The 16,785-nt window shown below is 37.6% G+C and overlaps 1 protein-coding gene across 1 annotated transcript; it reads right to left on the bottom strand.

Annotated features, from left to right (window-relative positions):
- Window positions 1–1,298: 1,298 nt before the first annotated feature.
- LOC145897524 (transient receptor potential cation channel subfamily M member 1-like) lies at window positions 1,299–15,955 on the bottom strand. Its single transcript, XM_082985850.1, is given in 36 exon segments — window positions 1,299–1,568; window positions 1,730–1,824; window positions 2,113–2,288; window positions 2,531–2,916; window positions 3,294–3,507; window positions 3,697–3,773; window positions 3,955–4,078; window positions 4,356–4,470; window positions 4,796–4,919; window positions 5,275–5,416; window positions 5,948–6,132; window positions 6,494–6,614; window positions 6,802–6,907; window positions 7,022–7,136; window positions 7,505–7,722; window positions 7,891–7,965; window positions 8,027–8,218; window positions 8,511–8,774; window positions 9,177–9,405; window positions 9,582–9,679; window positions 9,936–10,112; window positions 10,391–10,552; window positions 10,895–10,984; window positions 11,203–11,337; window positions 11,888–11,988; window positions 12,129–12,204; window positions 12,444–12,567; window positions 12,817–12,991; window positions 13,292–13,463; window positions 14,142–14,266; window positions 14,595–14,668; window positions 14,728–14,867; window positions 14,991–15,111; window positions 15,179–15,361; window positions 15,461–15,546; window positions 15,736–15,955. Coding segments are annotated over 36 exon segments (5,385 nt in total). The 5' UTR covers window positions 15,862–15,955; the 3' UTR covers window positions 1,299–1,306.
- Window positions 15,956–16,785: the final 830 nt, after the last annotated feature.

Below are 16,785 nucleotides of genomic sequence, written 5' to 3'. Positions count from 1 at the left end.
TCAAAAAACTGCCCATGTATTATTTTATAATCATCAAGCACTACCTTGTTTTTAAGCTTATTTGTGAAAAACATCTTTATAAATGAAATTTGCAACATTTCTTCCTTATCCATTTGAATGATGAGACCTGGCTGATGGCTATTGCATTATAAGTAAGCAACATATCAGTTTATTAACACCCCCAATAAATAAGCAAATAAACAAGTGACAATGAGTATCTAAGCTGTGTTTTGGATTTTGTGCAAGTAGACAGTCAACAAACATCACAGTCAAAATGAAGCAGGTAAGTTTTTTAACTTGCGCAAGTTGTGCAGTGAGCAAGTAACCAGGGCAGTACATTTGAGTGGTCAAAAGTTTGAAAAATGTCGGTTACCCAGAAACATCTGTGTTGTAACATTTAAGACCTCACACAATCACACAAACAAAAGCGTAACTTCTGCATTTTACAGATTCAGGTTTTTTTTTTAAAAAAACAAAAGTGGCCTATTTGAGGTAACATAGACAAACCTATAAAAAAACAGTTATAACCGAGATGTTACATTAACTCAAAATGGAAAACAATTGTCACGACGCAGTTGATTTAGTTTTCAACTGAAGAAGAAAAAATGATACTTAATTTCACGCAGTGACACAGCATATGTATACAAATAGCTACGACATACAGTCGACAATTGTTACACAGTTAATGAATAAATAGCAACTTCAAACGTTGTCAGTTCATCCAACGATAATACTTCCGCAGTGGAAATTAATTGAGCTAAACACTGCTGGGTCACTTAAGGAGACCCGGAAAGAAAAACACTTCCAAAGGAAAATTGTTCTGTAGGTAATTTACAGTGGCGCACTTGTGCTTAAAAGAGTGATTTAAGAACAGTCCAAATGCGATGTAGAAGACAACAGATATTATCATATACGTTCATAGGATCACAAATGGGTCCAAGAGAAAATTCTGAAGTTACAACAAATAACAAGTAAAGGCAGTCCTGTCTAAATTGGTTTGCTGTGCATGAACCAAGAAATACTATTTCATCAAACAAATTATGACGTTTTATGCAGTTATGAAGAACCCTAGGAATTAATAACAATATCAAAACTGATTAGTCCCATAAGTCACTAAAACATGCCACAGGTTTGTAGATAATAAGCCTGAAAGATAAAGAAAAAGCAATTCATTGACACCCACAAAAAGATTACTCACTCATCTCATTTAAACACAGAAACTTGAACCACTTCATTGTGAAAATGTCAAGAATTCCAATGCATTCTAGTAAGGCAACTCTGGTAAGATTGCTTGGCATTAAAAAGGCTAATGTTCTGGCAGCAAGCGCAGACTGTCAACACCACTAGCTTGCGAGTATGATTTGTGAAGGGGTGTGGAATGGGAGCTGGAGTGTGATCTCGGAAAAGTGGCTGTTGAGCACAGGGGCTCTGTGGCGTTGTTGTTCAAATTGCGCCCCATTCTGGGGGTAGTAGGCATTGATTGTGACGCACTGTGGTCTTCGGCTACTTCGGCAAGAGGCAACTTGTCACGTTTCCGATGGAGTCGTTTCTTGTGGTGCTTTTTGCTTCTGTAGAGGATAGCATGTTTTTACTTGTGCCAAATTGTTTTCAAAAAACAGTTGGCATGTCTGCCATAGTGCATCATTAGAATCCACTAACAATATATGTTTTCAGAACAGAACACACATAGATGTTTCCATTATTGGCACAAGCGATAAAATATACACACTTTCTTCTGCTCTTGTCCAACTCTGCTTCCTCCCAGTCGCTTAGTGAAGTTTGATCGCTGTAGCGAATTGGTCTGCTGCTGTCAAAATCCGGTTCCTGTAACAGACAGGATTTGTGTAAACACCAAAAAATAAACTCTTTAGATATGCTTGTTCTTGCTGTAATAAGCAATTTCAAGCTGTGACAACATCACCAACGAAAATAAGTACTTTTGATCAGAACTTAGATATTTCTACCAAAAATCAACCATTCCATTAGTGAGTTGTAGACAGTAGTGCATACTGTTTTGACCTGTAAGCTTGGCATCATTTCTCTTCCACTACGTTGTTGGGCTTTTGAAAAGACAACCTAGACAGTTCTATGAAAAATTTGCGAGCAACTCACCTTTCCCCAGCAGTCGAAGGGAGTTTGCGGAGCAAGAGGTGCGTAAATTTCATGCCACCGCGTCGTGTCTATTGTATCGGTTATACTCTTGTAGTTGGGTCTGGGCAAGCCGGGAGATGGACGAATACTGAGAGTTGGTGTTACGCTGTATTTTCTTTTCATGCCACCAGGTTTATCTAAACATTGCAAGAATTGCTACTGCAAAATCATACGTTTCCGCATGGTATTATTAAAATTGTACATAAATCAAAAGAAAGTCAGTGATAACTTTGTTTGTTGAGATTTTTGTTGCTAATGTGACGATGAAAAATTAGAATTTTATGTAGTTGTTGAGAAACGCGTGTATTTCTGCCTTTTGTTCCTTATTTCTACATGGAACTGATCAACTTGAAAGCAACTGTACTCATTAACAAATTACCTTGCAACGCACCAAAGCTAGCGCGTGAACTCAAAGCCACCTTGCTGCTGCTAACAGGTTTGCTTTCAGCCACATTGGACAAAGTGGAACCTTGATCAGTGGCGCCGTTTAAAACAGGAAGGGTGTTTAATGGAGTCACGTCGCCCTTTTGCGACTTAAAACTGTTTCCAGAGAGTGGACTTAGATCGAAACACGATACGCTTGTCCGCGCTGGGGTGACGACGGTAGGTGATGGTTGGATATTGGTAGGTTGGTTGTCTGGTGAATGGTTTTGGTATGCTGGTTCTGCCAACCATACACCGCTATGTTGACTCGCCGTGTCGTCTATCATCGGTTTGGGCAGCTCTTCAGTGATTACGTGGGTCTCACGCCACGAAGGAAGGACTCTGTTTATTTAACACAATCGGATTTATGACGTCACAAAGTGGATTTGAAATGCAAAATATAGGTAAAAATGTTTACCACGGGCGGGCTGTAATGTTAATAACAAACCAATGCCACCAGTGCAGACATTTGTTACGAATTAATGAAGTGTGTGGTTGAAGTTTATGAAATATCCTCCGATTAGTAAGAACTAATGATGGTGAATCTAAATTTTGTACCAGAGGATCACACAAGCAGAAGTTGGTGATGCACTTTAGTGGCAAATTTAACCATTGGCAAATTCAAACACGAGAGTTACTTAGTTGTACTTGCGCTATTTTGAGGTTACATTTCCATCTTGGAATACACCAATTTCTAGGGCAAAGAAACTATAACTAACGTTGCATCAGTGTCAGAAAAATGACTGATTTCCTCATTTTCAGATTCAGAAGCGGGTAAGAACTTGATTTTGTGCTCCGAGCTCGTCATCATGATATCCTGGCAAGAAAGGGAGGTGAGTTCCTCTGGCATCGACAACTGCTTCCCAAAACTGAAATTCGAACGTGAGCTGGGCACTCGCAACAGATTGTCCGATCCTTTCTTCGGCAATACGCCTGAAATTAAAAACGTGCCGATTGGTTCCAATACTCTACTCTACGGCTTGTGAAACTATCGCAAAATGTAATTTTAGGGTAGCGATACCTCCATATTTTAGGCTTTCAGTTGTTTATTCAATGTAATTATGGCTAACAATCAATTTTTTTAACAAGAGTTATCGTGTAAAGGTTCTCAAATCATGTTACCTGTGGAGTTCGTCCTCCTCAGTGGTTTTTGCACTTCGGGTTTTGTTGATATCTTACTTTTATCGCAGCTACGTGTCCTGTACCAACACTCGTATTGTTAAGTTTCTGCATGCGTTGTATTTAACGACACACAACTGTAACTTTATCCTAAACATACGAATCTCGTGACAAGGATTTCGACATAATATCGACGGAAAATCGCAAAGTTTACTTTAACTGTTAATACAATCCCTTAACAAAAAGTAGGAGCAGACGAACCTGGCTGTGGAGAATGTGACTGGATGCCAGTCGCTAGCTGTGCTCATCTCAGAATCTTGTCGGATTCGTGAGCGATTACGTAGCGTCCACCACACTCTGGCAGCGTTGGCATCAGGCAAGGGACCTATAGGGAGCACATAAACGTATGTAGAACTTAATATGTTAAGTGTATACGTAACTTAATACGTATAGAAATGTTTGTATATATAGCATAAATCTCCTACTGACAACTTTGATTGGTCTTGAGATCGACGCACTAAAATTGTTGCAAAAAGTGATTACTAGAACTGACCTAGATTAATGCACACTCTTTAATACCAATATATACTGAATTATCCTGGTTTGGCAATCTTTTACATAATTTGACGTATATATACGTCACGTTTGTTCAAAAGACTCACCGAGTTCCGAAGGAGGTGGAAGATATCGATCGTTTTCGGAGAAAGAATCGGTTCTGCCGGTATGTTGACGAGATCGCATGTTGCTTGAAGATCCGCTGATGTGGCGACCAAGTAACTGCACAGGGGATCAAATTTACCTCATATTTAAATGTAGGTTGGTATTTGTTTGGCAAAAATGATTTGATTTGATGAAGATGGTCTTTTAAAGTGAGGTTTTGTTGGTGATCAAAAAATTTTTGAGGGCATTATTTAATGTTGTGACTCTTTCAAGGCTTTAGAATGACAGGAAATTATAATACCGAAAAGACTAATAACAGTCTTTTTCACAGGAAGTTTCAGAAGCAGCGAGATAATAAATGATTATAGTACGTTGTCAACAAAAGTTTATGAGTGCAAATCATGTTTGAAATTTTGCTAGATCTTTCTCTAACCACACATACCCTCATATTCACATCCTCTAGGTGAGCGAGTCGTTCGTTTAAATCCATTATCTGGTTGGTGAGAAGAACCTCCCGCTCACACATGTCTTCCATCGTGTCCAGAAGTCTCTCCAATGGCTGAAGTCTGCGAACAAAACTCATGTAATTTCGTAACTTAAGGTGCGACCGGTCAAAAGTTCATAAAACGAGTGAAGTTTGACTCCAAATGGTCGCAATCAATCAGCTCAAAATTTCGGTCACGCATTCATTAGGAAATGTTATCATATGCCGATTCCTTGGTGTTATCCGGTATTTTTGAAAGTTCTGCAGCAACTTAAAACTATAGTTTTATTATAATGGCGGTTTTCGAAGTGTTTGGTAAATTCTAAGTCTAACTTAGCTTGGAAACATTATTATATTACCCACAACCTAGTTTACATGCTTGCTTGTTAGGTTAGCTATAATAACTCTTCTGCGAATGAAGTCAAAATATCATTTACTTGTCGTCGTTCTTCTGTTTGTCGTGATTGTTGTTACTGGTGACACTGAGGGCAGTTTCACTGTTTCCGCGAAAGAATTCATCAACACAATCCTCCTCGAAGTCGTGCAACTTCTCAACGTCATCGTCGTCCAGAAAAAGTTCTGGAAATAAATTTCATAATTTCACTTATTTTAATGATAAATTCACAAACTTCCTCCGAACAGCAAATAGCATGAAAGGCAAAGAATTGCCAACACTGTCCGAAAACGAAGCCCCAAAAAATTCAAAACGAATAATAATTACATTAAAAATTAATATGAAAGTCAAAGCTAATATGCTATTAAACATCTTAAGGTAAGTAGACGATTCGGACATGAACTGCGTTCATCATCAGTACTATTGCTGTTGTCTGGCGTTTTGCTTTGTTTTTTTTTCTGCACGTTCAGTTGCATGTCTACTTTAGTGCTCTGCTGTATGTAGTTCATTCATTCAATAGCACTGATGATGAACGCAGTTCGTGTTCGAAACCTTTACGTAACTTAAGATGATGAACAGCATAATAGCTTTGGCTTTCATGAGTATTTTGCACCCAATTACATTAAAATTTCTTAAATTAAAACGCACACAAAAATAAAATACAAGGTTGTTTTTCTCAAAAAAAAACGACGGCAAAGCAAGTAACTAAAAATTACTTAGGCCCCGATCTGTAGTGACGTTCTTTCGCTTCTTGCAGACTCGCTGTAGGATCATTACAACATAACTAAGCAGTATGAGGGGCGGGGGAAGCACCGGACGTAGTTCGAACTCGACGATGGTTAAATAACGCTGGAATTTCCAGATTTTGTCCGAATAATTTTTAACCCTCGCGTACGTGTTGCTGAAAAAAAAACAACAAACACCATGTTTTCCATAAAGGTAAGAAGTAACGCAGTAAGCCTATGGTTCCTTCTAAAACGCACAGCAAAAAAGTTAAATTTTGCCGTATACCATTCGGCTTATTTAAAGCCAAATACATCCAATGTGAACATTATATTTGATTAACAATAAAGTTATACCAAAAGTTATTCGAGTACACGCTCGAAACACAGATAAACACAGCATATTTTAATTTAACAAATAGCTGTGAATAGCAAAGCTGCACACTATGGACCTGTCTGTTTATTCTCAGAATTATGAGTAAATCCGTTATTAGTGTACCAAAGCATGCAGTGTTTTTCTGAACACTAAACGCAGCTTACTTGAATACGGCAATGAGCAGGTTGAGTAGAAGGATGTTGGCAACAAGTAGATATATTGTCATGAACGTGGGTGCGATCCAAGCTCCCACTACGCACAGCGTCGGATCTTCGCCGTGACAAGCTAAAATATATAAACGTCAACAAATGGTTCTTTCAACGTCGTATGATTGACCACAAAATAGTTTTCTACCCAACACAAAGCAAAGCAGCAGAATTATGTTTACTGTATAAAAATATATTCATAATTTCGCTTTGCAAAGAATACGGATATACGCTGCAAAACGTGCCTGAGCAATGGGCATACTTACGGTCTATTGTGCCGGCGTAAACCTCTCCGTACAACATGAAGTAAGGTTCCAACACCGAATCCTTGAGCAACGTCCAAGAGGCATTCTGGTAGGGATGCAGAATTGCCTAGCAACAAAAGGAAAACTGTTAGAAAATTGAAAGCCAACTGAACTAATGTTGACAGCATATGTTTACACGAACATCGGCCAAACAAAACAAAAGTTAACAAAGTCGCTTTACCTGTCTGGCAACCCCAAAACTCATGAGGACGACAGCTAGAAGAATGATGAAGGTTCCAAGGTCTACCATCATCTTGCCCATCATCATAACGTATGGACCAAGATGCTTGTTGACACTGCAAAGGAAGTGAAACATTGGGTTGTGATGTGTAAAATTCAAACTTGACAGTTCGGTTTTAAAGTCTGTATGGTTTTCAGGTTTAGCGCACAAAGTTACATTCATTTGATGGCAGTTAGTTATATACCACAGTACTATCTAAATCGGGACTTATCAACCTTGTTGCATTGGGTCCGTTGACCACCAAATCAATTTAATTTAAATTTCGTGGACCTCCATTAGACCATTACCCATAAAAACTGTAAGGACCATTTATGGTGATTTTGCTTGTCTCCAACATTATTGCCTAACATTCATTGCTAATACGCCACAAATGTGGGGTGTACAAAATTTTTTAGATTTTCAGCTGGGTATTGAAACACTTACCTGAATATGTTGAGCAGGTGAACATACCACAGCACGATGTTGGCACAATACACGGCCCTCCCTATCATCATTATGTGGTGGTCTTGGGAAATGCGCAGGCTGAAACCCACAAAGAAGACAAAAATGGTCACAGCATCGAGTAGGTTCCAGAAATTTGAACCCCACACTTTAAGTTTCTGTCCAGTGCTACCTGGAGCTGAAAGCACGATTTCTCGAATCTGAAAAATAAGACTTCCGTGAATGGTGCATGAAATTTTGACGCGATTTTTCAAAACCAGCAGGATGTCAAGAAACGAATTTTTTAGCTTTTGAAAGGTTTGTTTAATCATTGCATTTTTTATTCAAACTTATTGAACAATTTGACTATTAATCGTAACAGGACCTACTTTTTCAATTGCCATAGTGGCAGCATGGGAGATAACAACCCACTCTGGAATGGAGGGATATGACTCCATGTTCACCTAAAAATAAACCTTGAAAACATGCACAACCCTAATGTACACACTTTGCAGCAAAACTAACCAGTACAACATATGTGAACAAGATCAACAATATGGAGTAGGTCATCACATACATCCAAAACTTGGTTATGGGAGCATTATAGAACTCATATATCTTTTTGCTCAGTGTCAGCTGCTGGGCTCTTGTTGAAAATATGACGTAAGCATCTTGAACTTGGTGATCAGATTGAGGTCGTCCCAATACTTCAGGTTTCTGGTAAAAAGAAATGCATTGAAATTATCTGAAGAGCAGTAAATGTGGGGACTCGTCCCTCTAAACCTGATTCAATTTATCATTCATCACTGTACAGTGTATAGTGTGCATTCCTGTCGAAATTGAATTAAAATTAATTGAAGATTTTGGTTCCAAGATGCTTTCAAACAGCCTTAATCTGATTTTTTGTGTGGCAAAATAAGGTCCCAAACAGGTGTTCCTACGACATCTTCCCTATAATCTTAAATCCTGATGTTTCCAAAAGTAAAAATTACAGCACAAAAACACCTACCAACACAACTCCTGAGTTTGAACTCTGGCTGCTTGATGAAGAACTGGAACTGGATGTTGAAGTTGAACTTGACCTGAAGCAACAATATCATCAACACTATGATGTCAGGTGAACTACAGTCTGTACTGACCCTTCCACTGACGACGAGGTGCTTGAGACTTCATGTAGATGTTCCTCTACAGTTTGGGGCATAAGTTGAAGTTCCTCCTGTGTCTTGAACGTGAAAGCAAGGATTGACAGGGGAAGGAGAATGCCACAGATGACCTATAGACAAAAAATCATTTTATTATAAAACAGTGTAACTGGATAATGTTATGTAATTGAGTGTTGTTGGTTGTTGATATGTATTTTTATTATCCCAAATCAAACTTCATTTATATAAACAAACAGTTTTAATGGGAGAATATGCTTCAATAGCATTCAAACAACAAAATCCTTGTTCAATTATGATGTCAATAATCTTTATTATTTAAATGTTAAAAGATCAGATAAAAGATCATTTAAAGACTAAAATAATTGTGTTATTGTTGTGTATTTTTATTAGTCACATGGGATACATGCATTGGGCAATTTAGGCAAAGAGGTAATTTTGCCTGAAATAGTGTGATGAGTATGTACAGTCGCATCACTGAAAGATTTTACATGATTAACCAACCAACATTTTACCTTTAATCCAGAATTTTTTCTCTCAGAAAGACCCCCCATCCACAAGTCATTGAGCAAAAGTTGTACACAAGGGTGGGCAATAAAGTCACGGTGTTTTGAAATAATGGCCAAGCTAAGACAAGTGTGTCGACTCCACTGTTTCAACTCATATGTCAGTAAATGTTGAGTTGCATCATCATCGGCACGGTAACATATCTCAAGCATCTGTAGTGCCAAATTGTAAAACTCCCTGCAAAATGGAAAATGCTGTTGTGTACTGCCATTGGCTTAATTTGCAATAAGTGGTCATTTTTGCATCACTAGAAAAATCATATTTTTTTTGCTTTATATGGCAAGCTATTTATTTACAATAAAAAAAGGAAAGAAAAAAACATGGGTTTTCAGTTGATGATTCACGGTTCATACTTTGAATAGGTTCTAAGCTGATCAGACTCCTCAACATCAAGATCATCGTCAGCTGCTTCCTTTGCCATTGTTTTGTAAAGTTTGCAAGCTACTAATGCCTAGAAAATAAGTTATCATGACATCAAATTCTGTGAAATTCATGGCCAAATGTTGCTTATATAATGTTGCTGTTGCTGACAGGTATTTATTTTTTATAGTCTGTTTCTCTGGCACATTAAAACGTATACGGACGTTTTGCTTGCTCTTCAGCTAGGCTTCCTCAGGAGTAACATTTTAATGTGCCAGAATAACAGACTATTAAAAATGTTGCTTTAAGCTGACATACGGATTTGTAGGCAATCTATGTATAACCACCTTTGCAATTGCCTCTTCACCCTGTTGCCACATAAACAGCGCCATCTTTTGTCTTTTCATTAACACAGCCCATATAAGCAACTCATGGAAAGGGTATGAGAAGTGGGGAGGTGTAATGGGTGGGGGTTCCACTTTATGCTGTGACGATGGAGTTTCAAAACCGGAGCGGAAGAAAGACTGCAAAAAAATAAACTCGAACATGCAGAAATGACAGTAACACCCCAATTATGGGAAGGAATTGTGGAATTTTCTTTCTAAAACACTCAATGAAGCATTTTATTGATGTCAATTATATATATTGTAAAGCTAAATAGTATATATATTCACATTTACAAAATGTCATTGTTCAACTTGCAGATTCGTAATTTCTAATTTAGCACAGCATATACATGTCTACTAACACAAAAAGGATAAGAAATAATAACACAATACTTTTACAGTAACTGAAAGCTTACATCAGTTTTGTGGAATGAAGCAGATGTACCAAACGCATTGAGACCCATTTTCACACTGAGAGGTTTTTTCATCCCACTATCAGCCTTCATTGCATAATGGAGGCGAAATCGTTTCCTGGTATAACTTGACCGATAAGCTCCTCCCATCAAAAGTTCCACAACCTATACAACAAACATGAAACTCACTTGTGAAACTCACTACTAATCCTTGAAATAATAATTGATTCCTGATAGAAAATACAAGAGTAGGTTTATTTGCATTCATGTTTTGCAAATATATTCAAGCCTTTTACTGCCCAAGACCAACAGTCTCCGAACATGCAAAAATGGTGCAGATATTGTAACAAAATATGTGTAACATATGCAACATGACGCATGGTGTAATAAAATATTTAAATCAGAAACAATTTTCATAAATCTTATCTTGCTGAACAAATCAAGTCGACAGAAATGTTTATTGAACTCAGTAAGATACTTATGCATGGGAGCATGGGTGTCACTCACCTGTCCAATGTCGATCAAATTAAATCTGTATCCGGGCATGATGTTTTTCTTGACGTCATTTATCAAATAAACAAGGTTTACGGGAGGTTTCTACAAGAAAATATACAAAGTCAGTTGAGCCACCTCTGCTTTTAAGCAAAACCCAAGAACATAACAATCTTCATCGGGTGAACATTGGTGTTATAAAAATACAATAAACGGGAAGTTGTATATTTAGATGCACAGACTTCCCCTCAGGCCCAATGAACATAAAGAAATTGAGGTTTATCACAACTGGCTTATCCACAGTGACAGGTGCTAGGTTTTACCGCATTGTAAAGTTCTTCTAGTCTTGTGACGGTCAGGAACTTATGCATGCTGACTCCATTTTCCATCAGAAGCTTGACGAAGTCAACGCGATCACTAATTAAAGCATCCATCATCGCTTGTTCCAATGACATCACCTAAATAGAAAAATCTCAGTTCACATATAATAATCCTCAGTTTTTCATATATTTGAATTTAAGATAGTAAAAATGATTTGACAAAATTTTTCAGTCGCTTAAAAACATTCCAGAATAGTCATAACTAATAGTTTTTCAAGTTAGTTTAGTTTTTATATGTCATAAATTATTCCTAGATATCTTTTAAGTGATTTAGATACATAACTGGTATTATGCAATAAATAGAATATTGCCTGACATTTTTCATCGGTAATAAAGTATGCAAAGTTAGACCAAATTTTTCTTCAAGATTTACAATTTGTTCCAAAATATACATATATTTTTGTCTATGAGAGAAGCTAGCCAAAAAACACTAAAAACTGTATTAGACAGACTTCACAAAGGATTTAAATTAACATTTTATCAAAATCTCGAGGACAGGGCTTTGGATGGAATCGCACAACAATTAACTTTACATTGAGCCACAGAAACATTGACGTGGTGCTAACAAACTGATTTATTTGTGTTTTCATGGAAACAACAAACACACCAGCCTAGATAAAGTTTTTACCGGCCACTGACGTCCAAAAACAAATATCTGACTTGTGGCGATGTCAATTCTGTTCCAAGTCATGGCCAGATTCAACATGTCGGGTGCCGATTTGCACTGGGCTGGAACCAACATATTTTGTTTTTTAGGGACAAGAGTCTGTGTTTCCAATTTTAAAGACAACATAGCATACTGCACAGGCAAGGTAGGTAAATGTTTATTTTTGCCAATAGTGTAAGTTATGTTACAACAACCGACTGACCTTTCAGTGTTGCTGTTAGTATTGACATGTCGATATCATCCTGATTATACCCTTGACCCATCCTGAAAATGGTGATCTGCTCGCAATACAAATATTAAAGCACAAAAATAGAATAAATATGTGCAAGCAATTAATCACTTCGTTTATGCAACCAACCACAAATGTAATGTCATTTATTTCTTTTACACAAATTTATTTACATTTTTATTAAATAAATACATATTTATAAATTTTACACAAATTTATTTCATGTACTGCACAAATTTGAACCAATTACAAACTTGTATTTGTAATTGTCTGTAATCATTGACTGACCAATTCCTTCTTTTTGACACATTCCAAGATGGATATGAAAATGTATTGTGCTTGTTCCTTGTTGCACTTGAAGGTATTTTGCACCAACACCAGTAATTGTTCTCTTAGTTCTTCAATCATCAACCTGCATATTCAAAATATCAATCAGATTAAGGTGGTAAGGAAATAAAAAGTTCCATTAATTTGTTAAAAAAGGAAAGATGTCGATATGAACAGACCTGAACAGTGAAAAAAAAAACCAGCATGAATGTGACCCGAACTTAAATATGTGTGTGTATGTAATTATGTTGTAGGGGACGAAAACAAATCCATGAAACTGTTTTCACAGCTGCATAACCCAAGTGATAAAGTATGTACAAATGTACCATATTACCCTTCGTCATCTGTGTACTGATGAGCAAAAGCAATTAAGTCCGCTGCCCTTCCACTTCCATCACAAACAATTACAGGAATGGGTGGGGATTGTCGAACACTTTCCAAAACCACATTGATTGTATTTTTTCCACCTTCCAAGACAAGGCAAACAACCGGACAAGTTCGAGCATGTCCTGTATGAAAGAGGTAATTGTGTGACAATATCATAAAACTTGCCACAACAGACTTTTATCGTGACACAGAGCAAAGGCATGTTCTGAGAGCTTGCAATAAAACTTTACATCTTGAAATTCCAAATTAAGTTTTACATCTAGAAAGCAGTTCTTGAGATTGACCGTTCCTCATCATACAGAAAAGTGTACTACTTGCATGTTGTTTTTAAAGGTTTAAATTTATTTTCTGCTTTTTAAGTCAAAAGGGCAGAGTTTATTTTATTTTCTGTCAAAGAAAACATGAAATTTATCTTTCCGTACGGGATATTAGCTGCTGTTGAGAAAGACGTCGTTCCAGGTGTCGACGAAATCGTAGCTCGCTGTCATAGCGTCCCTCTGTGCCATTGTCAACAAGAAGAAAATGGGTATGTGCAGCATGTAGGACAGCACCCTTGCTGATTGGATTGTCCATGGTTTGGTATGCACTGAGAGGCTAAATATAAACGCATAATTGAGCAAAGTAATATAGATGATTTGATGACCTTGCCTACACAACTATAGGATTAACCAGTGTTTTAATATATGTAATAGGTGACAACACTCAAATAGGCCACACTGCCATGTGTTTGTAGATTACATTTTTGCACAGAAAAACACAAGATAAATACACTTTGTGAACATTATAAAAACAGCCACACATCACAAACATCATAATCGATAAAAAACATCTGCCCCTACATTTACTCTTTTTAGCTTTGAAAATCAATATTTTTGTTTTACATTATTTACAAAAGAGTCAAGGAAAAAACAGTTGTTTATTGTTAAATTATTGATATGATTCTCAACATGTTTTGCCATTTGAACCTGGTTAAAAAAGTTGTGTATTTTATTCAATGGTAGTACCACAATGGTAGGTAGTACCATTCACATAAAAAAATGTGATTAAACATACAAAGAAACATAGATTTTACATAATTGTGCTCTGTAACAACCCTGAAAAGCACCTTGTAACACCTAACCGAAGTTCAATGACAAAATCACAGGATTTGATGCATAATGACAGCCCAAACCATGCAATTACTATGGGAAACTTATAATTTGTAAGGGCATTAAACACATCAAGTCAATGACAAGATAAGGAAGAAAAACCACAAGGAAGTAGCCAACTGACCTGTGAGCCCACAAGATCCTCCCGGTGATCGACGACGCCCCAAGGTGCCACACCTATACTGAATATCTTCCCTCTTGATCGTGCTTTGTGCTCTTTTAGGGCGTTTCCAACAATGGCACCAACACCTGAAATGTTGCAGGAATGTTTTTTTGCAAAGTAGCATGTTGATATTTGTGTGTGGCCCAGAAGAGGATTAACATACTTGCAATGGGCATAAAATTGTTAATATTTGCAAATAGTAGTCAGAACAATCACATAATACGTTGGTTTAAATACGTCGCACAAACTACTGTACAAAAAATCACACAGAGTCTGGTGATGACAGGACATGATGACAAAACATATAATCAAGTTGCAACTAGAAAATAATGTATTGCAATTTTGGCACAAAACCCAAACTTGTTCTTCAACAACAGGAAACACAAGTTTACAAACAGTGGGTGGGCTGCTTACCAGTGTTAAGCCCAAACGACATGACCCATGCACCAGTGGTCTTGGCAGCCTTAATCAATCCATTGCAAAACACTCTGTAAAAGAAAAACAAACATGATGATACTTCCTCTCGTTAAGCAGAAATGACACATACCTGTGGAGTTTGGGTTGTAGTTGGAAGTTATGTGCACCGCCATGTACTGTGATGATCATCTTCGGTGGGCGCAACTTCCATTCATCCATTAGCAACTTCAATACCAAATCTGTGCTTGTGTCTTGGGAGAGACGAATATACTGCACAACAACACCATTGTGTCGTACAGGTTACAAAAACACAAATAAAACAGAAGGATTTGTACACCTCTAAGGAGAAACAATAAAAACACAGATCTAATTGATAACTTCCAACATTTGTACCTTCGATTTATCCCCTTCACCGGTTCCCTGAAATTCCAAAGTTCCGAATGCATCTGTTGGAAAAAGTGATGTGTGTTGGCTGATGCTCCACTTAACGTTATTGCTTTGACCAGAATCATCTCTGCAAATAACACATGATTACAATACAGAACACTCAGCCTTGGATTGTAATGGTGGAATATACCAACCCAACATGAAGTACAGGCCTTTCTGGAGGTTTTTCAATGGTAGGGACAAACAGAAAATTTTTAGTTTTCTGTTTCCTTTGGAAGTTGACTGCAGTGGCACCTAGTGGCAGTATTTCTTCATCTTCAGCTATTCCACGTTGGTTGAGGTAATGATGATCCAACAAAATTCTACCACACCCACATCTGATGAGCAACGATTTAAAGAGGTTGAAGTGTTATTGATGATATATTGTCAGACTAATAGTAAAGTATGCTAGACACCTTAAGGTAAAGAAATTTTACCTTGATAAAGTATCTACAGTAGAAACAGCAGGGATATATTTGCAACACTCTCTCTTCCGGAATGTGAGTTCAATCCATGACTTCTCCTACAGAAAACCATTACAAGTCGATGTAGCATACAGTACTAAAACTTCAATATTATGCCTTAGTTATTTTTCACTTAGTCCATATGGTTCCTACTTTGCATAAGTTATAATACGATATATTGGTACTAATCAGCATACATTTGTCGTAAAGACCTTTTTGTGCAACTGAGTGTGTACGTAAAAAATCACCTCGATCTCTTCAGCCGAGTTCGTCTTGCTGGCTGCGGCCCCTGCAGATCGACGCGACTCTGCAAGTTCGATCATGTCGAATGTGGGGAACTTTTCCAAAATCCGTTGCAGGGACTCCACTTTCATTCATTCTTTGCAAATGTACCTGATATGCAGGCGCTATCGCCTTCTTAACTATGTCAATTAGTATCGCCGACATAAGCCGACGTAACAACAACAGTTATCTAGTAACGTTTGTCGACGCGAAGCGCGTGCAGTTGCTTCGCCTTGTGTGACGAATTGAAAAGAAAAAAGGGGACAAAGGCAGGCCTACACAGCTCTCACAGCGCTGCGAGGCACTGCTTCAAAATTGGCCTGGTCTTCTCTAAAATCTTAGTTTACTTGTTGTCGTAGTTGCGGGATACTTTCACCAACACACTTAAAATTTGTTGCATCAACATACCTAAAGTAATGGCCATACAAAATACAGAAACACAGGCTCCAATGTTTTAGACTGCAAATTATTGCCGCAATGCCGAAGGTCACGATTGGTGGCGTTCAATTATATGTTGCAATGAGGCAGAAGGATTACATAAAATACCCTACATACTGTGGACTTATCACTATCTTCACCTTCCTGAGACATATATATAGGCTACATAGCTGAGTTTTTCAAGACGGTCGCGCTACCAGCACTGCAGCATGCAAATTAATGTGGTTGGATTGCAAACAGAGAAAATTTGTTTGAGAAACTAACCTTATTTAAACTTGCGACTGGGACTGATGGAACAGCAACATGGCCTGTTAGCGTTCATAATATTTTGAAAGATAATTTAAGACTTTCCTTTTGTGCCCCTTTCTAAAGTACTAACAGGAATTAGTTCTGGGACATACTTCCGCAAAATTAAGTCCACTTATCGTATGAAGCCTTGCTGGTGACATGTTGCTACACGCAAAACCAATACCTAATCCAATTGCGTCGCCTGTTATACTTTGATAAACAAGAAGGAAGTAAAAGGGATTAAATAATGCACGACACACTTAAGCTGGATTTCTCATCGCAAATCAGCA

The sequence above is a fragment of the Ascidia mentula genome, chromosome 4 (genome assembly GCF_947561715.1).
Source record: "Ascidia mentula chromosome 4, kaAscMent1.1, whole genome shotgun sequence".
Lineage (NCBI taxonomy): Eukaryota > Metazoa > Chordata > Ascidiacea > Phlebobranchia > Ascidiidae > Ascidia > Ascidia mentula.
The sequence above is the reverse complement of the archived record's forward strand: the minus strand, read 5'-3'. Positions and strand labels throughout refer to the sequence as shown.